Source organism: Thunnus maccoyii, chromosome 22, assembly GCF_910596095.1.
Source record: "Thunnus maccoyii chromosome 22, fThuMac1.1, whole genome shotgun sequence".
In the NCBI taxonomy this organism is placed as follows: domain Eukaryota; kingdom Metazoa; phylum Chordata; class Actinopteri; order Scombriformes; family Scombridae; genus Thunnus; species Thunnus maccoyii.
Window position 1 is genome coordinate 17,399,508 of NC_056554.1, and position 13,135 is coordinate 17,412,642.

Sequence of the window (13,135 nt, forward strand, 5' to 3'; positions counted from 1 at the left end):
GGTTAGAGCAGTTGGAAAGTATTGAGAGATGGACTGTTGGTTTTGGTCTGTTTATAGGATGTGTGCAACATTAATGTTCATTTTACTGCTCACACACACAGAGCGTTAAGGAGTTTCTGAGGTTCCCAAGAATAGCAAACAATTTGGGGTTCTATTTTGTAATATTCCTAAAGGCCAAAACTGTTGACATTCACAAAGGAGTAAAAAAGCAGTTACTGGTCACACTTGGAACACTAAGGTGTTCATGGTTTCAGTTTCTTTCTTTGTATAGTTGATTCCCTGTGGCTGATGTTGCCAATAAAAACAAATAAAAAAATGTCCTTTCATCTTGTTCTGTCTCACCCACTCCATCCTAGAAAGGTATGAAAAGGTGCAGCTGCTATCTCTTCCTCTTTGACATTTGTAATAAGTAATAAGTACTCTATTAGTCATATGTAATATTCTAGATGACAAAAAGCTCTTACTGGTCACACTTCGAACACTAAGGCGTCATTGGTTTCAGTTTGTTTCATTGTACAGTTGATTCCCTGCGGCTAAATATGGATGCCAATAAAAACAAATAAAACAAATTTCTTTCAGCTTGTTCTGTCTCACCCAGAAACAAAATACTCCACCCTAAAAAGGTATGAAAAGGTGCAGCTACCAGCCCTTCCTTTTTGACATTTGTAATAAGTAAAAAGTATTCCATTAGTCATATTCTAGATGCCCATAACAAAAAGCCATTGTGTTTTTCAGTATATGAATGTAAAATGCACTCATAACACTGAATATTTAATTACATTCAGTGCAGGGAAATATGGAGCCTTGAGGGGCAGTAAAGGCTGTTACAAAGTATCACATCAGGTTCCACTTCAACCTTTCTCTGGAAACTGTCATTCATACATTCATTACTGTACATTCTGTCTTATCTTCTGTAATGGCCTATTTACTGTAAGCACACAGGACACAAGTTTTGATCTGAAATACGAAAGTGGTTGTTGGGACATGGACTCTACATGACTTTGTCGTTTTTTATGATGATGATTTGCTTTCTTTCTGTTTTGTTTTTCTGTTTGTTTGTTTATACATTAGTGTTTGTTGCAGTTATAAATGTATTATGCAACAACAAAACCACTGATTGGTCACCTGTCTATTCAGTTGTTTCTTTTTTCATAGATCCACATAAAAAGTTAAATGATACAGCTGAAGATACCCTCTCTATATACAATGATTGTCAACAAATGGCCTGTCGCAATTTATTTCTCTGTGCCATAAAGCTCCATTGTTATCCAAAACTTATTAAAAACACATTAATGTGCCACATTGTTGCACTGGTTGATACCTATTACAATGAAAAAAGCCACTGTAGTATATTTTGAGTCAATCCCACATATTTACAAAGTATACTCTAAAAAGTAATTGAGGGGACCTTTTCTCACTACTTAATTAAATGCATAGTTGCAAGCTAAAAATTTGAATTTGATGATTTAGATAAGCTTTTTAAATTGCCAACATTATTATCATGAGTTGGATATCATTATCATTATCATGAGTTGTGTTGACATAATACTGCTGGTAATTACCAGGTAATTACATCAACCTTATATTGTTTCAACTCAAATTTCTGCATTCATTGATTTAAAACAAAATTCAATTGTAGTAATTTAATGAAATTGGCTTGATTACTTAATTTCTCTCCACCTTGAGTGCAGGATTTCAAGTATCGACCCCCACCCACTTTAACAAAATCAGACAGTTCAGACTGAGTATTAGAGGGGCTGTAGGACTGAACAAATATGGCACAGGGATACAGAGGACATTTTCAAGATGAGTACCATTTCATTTACAAACAAATTTTACTAAAGCGATGGGCATGTTCTCAATAGTGATATGACCAATAGTGGACTTGTGTACAAAAGTTAGGCTACATCTGCTAACACACAACTTGATGGAATCTGTTACCTACATAGCTAAGGCTATTCATATTTAGCAGTATGATCTGGCCATCCTTCCCCTTTACTTTAGCATAGCAGTGGATTAGAATGATAAAGTTTTATTTGTGAAATCTGCTCCACTAAGTGAGGCTTTTCATTTGTGCAGGGGGGAGAAAAAAAATGTTTCAATTTTTGCTTATTCATGTAACCATTAACATTGTGTAATTCCTTTTAAATATTGTGGAAAAACAAAAATTAATTTTTTATGAGTAATTAACTTAAAAGCATGTGTTTATGTGTTTAACGATATATTTTTGATTTGTTTTTTAAGATCTATGTTTTTAAATGTGCTTGGTGCTGGTTGGGTCCATGTCAGAGTGTCAAAGGCAGGTTAGAGCAGTTGGAAAGTATTGAGAGATGGACTGTTGGTTTTGGTCTGTTTATAGGATGTGTGCAACATTAATGTTCATTTTAATGCTCACACACACAGAGCGTTAAGGAGTTTCTGAGGTTCCCAAGAATAGCAAATAATTGTGGGTTCTATTCGGTAATATTCCTAAAGGCCAAAACTGTTCACATTCACAAAGGAGTAGAAAAGCAGTTACTGGTCACACTTGGAACACTAAGGCGTTCATGGTTTCAGTTTCTTTCTTTGTACAGTTGATTCCCTGTGGCTGATGTTGCCAATAAAAACAAATAAAAAAATGTCCTTTCATCTTGTTCTGTCTCACCCAGAGATAAAACACCCCACCCTAAAAAGGTATGAAAAGGTGCAGTTGCCATCTCTTCCTCTTTGACATTTGTAATAAGTAATAAGTACTCTATTAGTCATATGTAATATTCTAGATGACAATAACAAAAAGCCATTTTGTTTTTCACTATTTGAATGTAAAATGCACTCATAACACTGAGTATTTAATCATTCATTGCAGGGAAATATGGAGCTTTGAGGGGCAGTAAATGCCGTAATGATTGTAAGAAACCCAAATAATTTATTACATAGTTGCATTTACTTGTTGCCAATTATAGGTTTTTATACACTGTGTACAATTTGCATAATAATATCCCAGTCACAACCTGTCAGCTGCACTGTCAGCAGTGTGTCATAATTATCTATCTAGCTAAGCATCACATCAGGTTCCACTTCTACCTGTTTCTTTGGAAACTGTTATTTATACAATCATTACTGTACATCCTGTCTTCTCTTCTGTAATGTCTTGTTTACTGGCATTGGTAAAAAAAAACAAAAAAAAAAAACAAAAAGACTAATCCTTTCCCACTTGCCGCTCATTCAAAATAGTGTTGCTAGGATTTAACATGCACCATTTTTCACTGACCTCTTTGCCCTGACACTTCCTTCCAATTTCAATAAATTCTATAAATTTGAGTTTTAAAACATAATATATTCAATACCCTTAAAGCTCTAACTGGTTATATTACTGAGCTGTTAACACCCAATGTCACAAACCAACCATGCAATCTGCAAATATTATCCTCTTAGTCTTCAGTTTTAAATATTCATTTTTACCTATGTTAAATGTTAAATAATTTCTGCTTGTTTTACTTTACCTGATGTAGTTTTTATGTTTTATTCTCTTCGTGTTAATTTGTTTCTATTTTGCTACTTTTAGGTCTAATTTATTTTACCTGTTTTGATACATTGTCAGTATCATTTTACAAAATTCAGTTGTACAAATGAATGATGTCAAGCCAATTTTAAACAGAAATTAATCTTACAATCAATTGTAAAGTTTTTGTTTGTTTGTTGAGATAATATCCAAAATATAAAATGTTTTTGCATTACATTAAATTGTATTGAACATCAATTTGATATTACGTTATTTTCATATGTGAGATTGACTACATGGATACATACAATTCACTACAAGTGAATTATGGGATGGTCATTACTGCCATTGTTCAGGTACAGTTGACAAACAAGTCAGACTGGCAGGAAATGGCAACACAGTCAAACCACAGCTAGAACACAGGAGGAAAATTAAGCAGCAAGGACATCAAGCAGTCCGGATAACTATTGTGATTTCTTTTTTGACAACATGGACAGTGAGTTGATCTTGCTTCATATCGGTGTCAACACTGAGCAACATGCTGTACATTATTCTGTCACAAATACAACTTTAAAAAGAAAGAAATAGATCAAAACAAAACTGCTGCAATGTGTCAATGTTTTGTTTCAATAATGACACTTTCAAGATTAGCTGCTGCCTAAATTATCCATAAAATACATAAAACAATGCTTTAAAATCGGGGAAATATTTGATTCAAGCTCTCAGTCAATAATAATTATGTGCTCTGTGTTCATCTGTTCATGTGTTCATGTAAAACTCACTCACTGCTATGAGAAAATTTGATATATTGATGTTTATCAATTTAAATTGTCATTCCAATCCGAGACTTAACAAGCAAATGTTATCAGTCCAATCACATCAAGTGCAATAATATATGGTTAAGTGCAATACAACCTGCAGGGTACCCTACATACTTATCAATACTCTGTATTGCCATTTATGTTTTATATATAGCTTTATTGTTTTACCTATTGCGCTTTGTTTTCAACTTTATATTCACTATTATTATGACTAATAAATGCTGGTGTTGTCTCATCTTAAGAATTTTATTGTGCAGTTGACTGCTATGCTATTTTGAGTATATAATCCAAAAAAAACAACAACCTTGAAACCAAAGTATTCTTACTGAATCATATTTCACATAGCTTATTTCTTAAGCACCAGAAATCAAAGGGCAAAACTAGCGCTGAAACAATCAGTCAATTAATCGATTAACAGAAAATTAATCTTCAACATTTATAACAGTTGTTTAAGTCATTTTTAGCCATGATAGTGGCATGGCTCTACAGATGGCCTGTCAGTCTGTTTGCCAGTCAGCTTGTCAGTCCACCTCTTTGGTCCAGATTAAAATATCTCAATAATTACTGGATGAATTGTCATGAAAATTTATAGAAACACTCATTGTCCCCAGTCTCCTTTAACTTTTCATCTAGCACCATCATCAGGCCAAAATATAAAATTGTTCAATACTTTGGTTTATGAACAAATTCTTGCAAAACTATGACATTTCCATCATCCTCAGTTCTCCAAATTAAATGACCGAATAAGTCATTTGACCATGCAGTCCGGAACGATACATAGGAGTGTTTTCTAATCTGGTGCTGATAACAGTAGTAATCGGCAGGACAACATCATTTGTCTTTGCTTTTCAAAACTGTTTCAAATCACTGTTAAAAAATAATGATGTTTTATGATGTGACAACGCCTTGGTTCAGGTCTGGTTAGGTTTAGGCACAGAAAACACTTTGTTTGGTTTATGGAAAGATCATGGTTTGGGATAAAATGATCACTTTGTTAAAGTTAAAGAAACGTGGTGTGGGTTAAAGTTACTACTTGCTTTAAGTTAGGCGATCTTCATTGTCATGGCTACAATAATAACCATGACATTAAGGTTATGGGACGATCAGAGTTATGTGTTTTTTTTCTCACTCAGACATAACTATGTCATTTTTGGGCAGTTGACATTCTGACCTATTGTGTCATTTTTCTTGGGAAGACAGTCTCATTTTGTGCTGACTGGCAAATGTGGCAAAAGATGGTAAACATTATACTTGGTGTAGTTGGTATAGTCGGTATACACAATAAACATCATTGTGAGCATGTTAGCATGGTGACTTAAGCGCAAAGCACTGCTGTGCTGTGCACTCTAAATGGCCATTTTTTAAATATTTTTTGCTATTATAGACGAAATAATGAATTGTGCAATTGAACAAATAATTGGCAGACTAATTGCCAACAAAATAAGTGTCAGTTGCAGCCCTAAGAAAATAACTTTCAGAACCTAAAGGACAAGCTAACAGAACAAGTAAAAGTGAAATATATACTTTACTAATAGAGAGTCATTGTTCTCTTCTAGTGCCAAGGAGGATTGTCCTGCTGGGAAAAACTGGAAGTGGGAAAAGCAGCCTGGCTAACACCATATTTGGAGAGGATGTGTTCAAGATAAGCCATGCTGCCATCTCTGAAACCAGTCATTCTCATGCAGTAACCAAATATGTAGATGGAAAAAGCATCACCTTGATTGACACTCACAGTTTTTTTGACACGTGCAAGTCTGAGAAGTTGCTCAACACTGAGATAGTGAAGTGTATCACTGAGTGTGCTCCTGGACCTCATGCTTTTCTCATTGTGCTTAAAGTGGCGAAATACACTGAGCAGGAGAACGTCATCAAAAAGATACAACAACATTTCTCTGAGGAAGCTTTCAAATATGCTGCAGTTGTCTTCACTCAAGGTGACCAGCTCCCTGAGGGAATAACAATTAAGGAGTTTGTCAATCAAAGTGAATATCTGAGTGATCTGGTGAAGAAATGCGCCGGCCGGTGCCACGTCATTGATAATAAATACTGGAAGGACAACAAAGAACACAACTACAGGAGCAACCAGTTCCAGCTGGCAGAGCTACACAAGACAATAGACAAAATATCTGAAGCAAACAATGGAAGCTGCTTTACCAATGAGATGCTAAAAGCAGTGAAAACAGAAATACAGAGAGAGGAGGAGCGCATTAGACAGTCATCAGAAAACATGACACAGGAAGAGATTAGAAATAAGGCTAAAATCAATGTTTCTGAAATGATGGTCAGATTTGCAGGTGTTGCAACAGGTGCATTGTTAGGAGATTTGCTTGGTGTGGTTACATCAACACCAGGAGGAAGAGTATTGGCCGCTCAGAGTGGTGCAATAAAGGGCGGTTGGATGGGATATAATGCAGCTGAAGGAGCGGGCACTCGAGGGGAAGCCGCACAGAAAATATTGGAGACTGTGTGGAACCAATTTGCCAAATGATGTTTACGTTTGAAAAATTGTTGATACTGACTTGGTGGAAAATTTTAAAAGGACCCCCTTAAAAATTCCTGATAATCAAAAAGTAAATCTATTAAGGACAGGTTTAAGACATTAATTATGAATTTGACAATCATCAAACTGTCATGTTATGGCTTTCTTGAAAGATGAAAGGGTTCAATAATCTGAAATGATCTATAACAATTTATGTTGCACTTTCCATGACTTTAAGATGGTGATTAATGTTAGGTTTTTTGTTTTTATTAGTTTACTCTTTATTGAAGAGTTTTTGCATTTTGTCATTCAACAAGTTAATAGCTGCATGTTGTGTGTTGTTAAGTTTTTTCAGTTTCATTTTTGTTGCACCAAATGACACAGATCATTAATGATAGGACTTTATATAGCTTTTTTATGACTCCTTTGGTTAATCAAAATGAATTCTATCTGAGAAAGGTAATAGACATTTATTATGATATTGTGATGACTTCTGTACTTTTGAAAGATTAAAAAATGTTATGATTTGTTTGTATAACTCTTCATTTAAACTTTTCATAACTTTGAGATGCTGAAAAATGCTTTTCTGTTTGTTTTTTTCAATTTGTGTTTATTTGTTTTTTACTAAAGTTATGGCTTGTGTTGAGTTATTTAACCATTAAACAGCTGTGTGCTTATAAGTGTTTTCCAGTCTCTGTTTTGTACAATAAATACACAGATGACACCTCAAAGTAGCTTCTCATTTTTTTAAGATTCAAACTACCAGACTGAGTTACAATCACAATTTCTAAGGTTTCCAAAGATTGCAACCTGTTTTTTAATGCTTGAGTACAGTAAAATCACCTCCAGTGGTGAAAAGTACCCAACTGTTATTCTGGTTATACAGCCTGTTAATATCCTCCAACTGAATGTGCCTATTTACATTAATGAACCCATTGAACAACATTCTTTTCAAACTGTACCATCCCACACACCGTCACATCACCACCCTTAAAGGCAATGAAAAAGTGCAGCCATGCTCCCCCTGATACATTCCTCTATCCAAAACCCAGACAAAGCTTTGATTAGAATTTCAAAGATTACAAGAAATGAAAGCAAGCAGCTGCAGCTCTTGAAAGTTACTAAAGCTGGTAACTATCTAACTAGTTTGGCAAAGTAAGAAAGAAAAATTCCCTGATTAACATATTGTTACTAAGATAAATATATTAATGGTGTCACATGCGGTGGGAAGAGAGATGATGATCCTTTGAACTGCAATGCAAATGCTGGATTTTATGATGAAATATCATATTAAGAGTTTAGAGGAGTTTTTTTATTAATCATCTTTGTGATAATTTAAAAGATATGAATTATATTATATACATTCACCATGCACTTTATTAGGAACACCTGTGCAATTTAATGCAATCCAATACAACAGCTCTGCCATAAATTATTTTACAGAGCTTATACATTTTCAGTTTTTGTTTACATTGTCAGAAAGGTGATAATTCTACTTTATGTTTATTATTGAGGTCATACTGGGTGGTGGTGGTGTACTGGTGTACGTAATAGTGAAGCTGTGCCTAATAATTTGCCTCATGTACTGTATGTTAGGGTGGATACTATTTTAGGAACACTTTTCAATATAATACAAGGGTGGATCAGCTGTCAGTCAGCTTTAACAGCTGTAGAGAGTTTTGATGGAGTTTGTGTCTGCACACATGTGCACTGTGATAATACTAATACCCTGGGTTCTTAATATTTTAGAACCAGTTTTTTTTGGTGCAATGTGAGCTGTCAATTTAAGCATGGCAAGTCATTCACTTAGTTTAACCATTACTATATCAGACTTTGACCATAATACATTTGCCTGTTTATCTCTGTTGCTGTTGCAGTGTTTTGGTGTGAAAACTGTTTGGGCAGGGAGACTTAAGGTGAAAGTGTATCACACACCACAAGCGTGAGAGTTGGCAATCCTGGACTAAAACTATCACCACTGAAACTATCTACAACAAGTGTGAGTGAGTTGAATGATTTTGGGATCTCAGTAGCGATCCTTTGGTCAGCTCAAATTACCCCAAGTGCCTCTGCAGATGTGGCCCTGTGGTTTCTCCTCTTCACTCTCTGTAGCTTTACCTCTTAATATTAATCTTAGCCAACTGTAATCATACCATAACCTTGCAACTAAATGCAGATTGTTCACAATTCATGCTGAGCTAATTATGTCTATGTTTTTCTGTGATTGTAATTCTCAGTCTTTATAAAGCACTGTGTTCAAGCTGACAGCAGCTGCTTTATTTTTGACATTGCATCAGTACAGTTTTTAGTCTGAGTAGGACATTTAGTGGTTCAAAGTGGTAATGCTGCATGATGTTAATTTTAAACAACTTACTGTGTCAAAGTATTTCCTCAGTTTAGATTTGGTTTTTTTATTTTTCCATGGTGGGAAATCACAACACATGAATGGAAGAAATGTCCAAAACCTAATTGATGTCATCATGATTATAGGTGGATGATTATCCTACAGTCAGCATCATATAATCATCATCAATGTTATCATCATCATTGCATCTTAATAACACATGATCTATTTTTGTTTTTTGGATGTGTCCATTTGCAAGTAGTCATGTGGAGCTGATCCGGTATCATTTACAAGGGAAAGTGAAAGAAAATAAAGCCCCTCAGAGCACACTGTTCACTCAGGAGGCAGGGTGGCATACAGAGAAGTGTCATACTTATTAAAAGCTTTTTCCATAAGTTCAGGTAAAATGGATGAATACCAACATTCATTATTCTTTGAAGCTAAAGAGCTGACAGACAGAGAGAAGCAGAAGATCAGGGGACACTTTCAGAAAAGACGTTATTCTGGGGGCGGTGATTGTGGAATGACTGACAAGGCTGGAGACAACACTTATAAAATGTGCTTTAAGGAAAAAGAAAGTAAGTTATGACAGCGGGTTAGACTGAGTTATATGTAGAATTTACTTTGTAGTTGGAGCTTAAATGTAGGCTTTTGTTGGGACTGGACTTTGTTGTGTTTTACAGACCAGGAAAGGGTTTTGCAGAGGAAGTTTCACACTATCTCCCTTCCTTCTGGGGAGCTACAACTGACTGTGAGCTAAACCAATTTGCCTCAGACCCCTAAACCCACTGATCAGCCATCTACCAGTCCCTCACAGGTGAGCTAACAGGGTACTATTGACCTTAAGTAACCTAGGCCAACGCTTGCATAATTATGGTAAAAACGAACATCATAACAAAATGATCTAGTCAAACCAGTGTGGAGGGATTTCCCAGGAGTCTTTTTCAAAGTTTTTATGACATCTTTTTTATGATTTATAGAAAATAAAATGCAGTAATCTGATTAGACTTACATTACTATAAAATAATTTGTTTATTGTTGTTTTTCTCCTTTAGACGTTCAAAAAAGAGAACACAAAAGGCCTTGAGAAGATTTTCAAGACGGATGTTTTCCTCCTGTATTACCTGAGAGACAACCCTAAAGCATTCAAACTCTTAGAGAAGCAGCTCTCTGCTATTGGCTGCAAGGTGGAGGTAAACTTTGATGAAGAGGAGGCAGTGGTTAGGGGGGATATTGAGAAGGGGCCTGGAGGAGCTTGTGGCAGTGCTGCAGAGAGATGGGAACTACAGGTGGATAAGGTCTTCATTGGTTTTACTGAGAGCTACCTCTGCTATCATGTGGTTGAGCCAAAACAAGTGAAAATCCTACTGCAGGACCTAAACTTTGTGACTGATGTTATCAAAGTGTACACAGAGGGTGGTTACACTGTGGTTGTGGGAGAGGCTCAGGCTGTGAAGGAGAGAATAGCAAATCTGGAGAAGAGACTGCCGACTCGTAAGAAACTCCCAGTTGTGGAGAAGTAGTTCAGACTGGTAGGAGAGGAGTTTAGTCGAGAAATGTGTGCACATTGCCCAGAAGTTAAAATCCTCCAAGGTAATGTGAATCTTGGAGGGCCCTGACAATGAGGTGCAGTTAGGAGTGACAAAACTTGAAGAACTGATCAAAAAGGTAAAAAGAAAGAGAGTTAAGCTGTCTACAGCTTTAATGACCTTCATGACATCCAGCGGTGTCATCTCTAAGTACCAGACTTGCCTCCAGCAAAGCCTCAGAAACCCTGTTGCCGTAGAGGTTGGGTCAGACCTGGTACTGTCGAGTTTGTCCTCTGATGCCCTGCATGAGGCTGAGGCAGCAGTGCTGAGAGACCTGAGTGATGTCACTGTGCAGCTGCAGGGCACCGCAGCTCTACCTCAAGATCTAGACAAAGTGAAGGAAATCCTGATCAAAGCCAAAAACCAGGCAAACCTTCGAGAGCTAAGAGTGGATGTCAGCTTAATCCCAGGTCCCAGTGGAGCTATGATGACCAGAGTACAACTGGTAGGCTACAATGAAAATGTGAACAAGCTGAAAGAGGTTCTGCAAGACTACCAGATGAACCAAGTCAGGACACAAGAGGTTCTGAACTTACCAAACCCTGATATGACTGACAAGTTTGATAAATTCTTGGGCACATTTCAAACTTGGCTCTCTACCTTGGGCAGCATTACTGAGGGAGAGGACCAAGCTTGAAATGCGTTTCCTTCCTTCCTTGACTATTTTCACTGACCCATTTCAGAGGCCTTTTTCCACAGTTTTCCGTTAAACCACTTTCTGTCACAAATTTACATAAATACTATTAGATCCATAATAACTTTCGTCTAGATTAATGGGTATCCATTTTGTATCTATTAGTGGTGTGCCCAAATACAAATCTATTATTCAGCAAAGCACAAATAGTGAGTTTTTTACAAACATTTATTTTACAAATATATATATATTGTACAAATATTTTAAAATTTATTTGTGTTCGGGAAGAAAAAATAAAACATAAATACCAGCGCGCTGGTCAGTTACTTCTGTAGCTCAGTCTCTCTCCTCTGCTCCGCTGTTACGTCTATCAACAGGTCTCAGTGAGGGGAGTAACAGCCACATCACTCCCGGAGTTGGGGATGTTCCCCACAGATAAAGCTGAGCTACTGACACAAGCAAAGTGCTCTCAAGGGACTCTCTTAGTTAGGTTAGGTTGTAGTAGTTAGGTTGTAAACAAATAGGCAATAAATGAAAAATGCAAAGCAAGAATTGCCTTTGAAGTTCTTCCCTACACGTTACACGCTGTGCTGTCTCTGGGAAGAATGACAAGTCCTGGAGTTTAGAATGCTCCCCACATGGCTACTCCTTCCAGCACAGCACAAGAAGCATGACAGTGTCAGGACCCCAGTCCTCAAGGATCGGAGTATACCTGGATTATAACGTAGGTACTCTGTCTTTTTATAGCATCTCCGACACCATGTTTCTGCTGCACAAAGTCCACACCACGTTCACTCAGCCTCTCTATCCTGGCGTCGGGCTAAAGGGCGGTGGATCTTATTCAAGCAGTGCATGTTATGCGGAACTGATAAAATTATGGTGATAACATTATATTGAGGTGTTTTTCTCTGTGTGCCATTAATGATCATGCTGCAATTGGGCCTCAAATATAAATGATGTCATATGATAGGTAAGACAAGTTTGTTTGTACTGTATAGCACATTTCATACACAAAAGCAATTCACAGTGCTTTACACAATGCACTAAAAACAAAACAAAACAAAAAAACTGAGAGGATATGATTTTACAAGAATTAAATATTGTGAAATGAATGTTGAAGCCTGCCTCATCACAACTGTAAGGCCTTCCTTGCCCACTAATAGAATTTTTGCTCTGTAGCTTTTCAACTCTAACAAAGAAACAAAATTAAGAAATACTGGCAACTATTTAAAAATGAATATAACTAGAAGAAAATGCATTTCTGCAGCTTTAAACCCACACTTTGAGTAATCACTTTCAAACCAGTTTCCTAATTGCAAAACAGTTAACAGTAAAAGGGAAGAATGACATGCTTTGTGCAATTGTTGGGATGTTTTTCCTGTCGCTTGAGCTTTCCAAGCTTAGATATTTTTTATTAGACACCACATCGGTCTATGTTGAAGGTTTGACTTTTGAAAATCTTTAAAATACATTTACTGCTGCTTTGTGTTATGGCCTGATACGATTATATTATGGCAGATTTATCCCACTTAATGTGACATGTTTGTTGAATTGTTTGCTTTCACTCGTTCCATTTGGATTGACAACATTTTGAAATACTTATTTGCATAAAATGGCTGCTGAGAAATGGAAAGCCATGCCACAGTTATGTTTGTTTTGATGTATTTAGGGTCCACTATGTCACTTTTTTTCAAACTACAACTGTTTTATGAGAAATGAAGATATCTTGGATCTTGGATTTTTTTTTTATCAGGTTTTAGGGAAAGCAAAGTAATTACATGTACAAT

At 36.3% G+C, this 13,135-nt stretch overlaps 1 protein-coding gene across 1 annotated transcript; it reads left to right on the plus strand.

Annotated features, from left to right (window-relative positions):
• Positions 1–3,970: 3,970 nt before the first annotated feature.
• Positions 3,971–6,790, plus strand: LOC121889945 (GTPase IMAP family member 7-like). Its single transcript, XM_042402189.1, has 2 exons — positions 3,971–3,977; positions 5,859–6,790. The coding sequence occupies exons 1-2, from the start codon at positions 3,971–3,973 to the stop codon at positions 6,788–6,790; spliced, it is 939 nt and encodes a 312-aa protein (XP_042258123.1).
• The last annotated feature ends 6,345 nt before the right edge of the window (positions 6,791–13,135 follow it).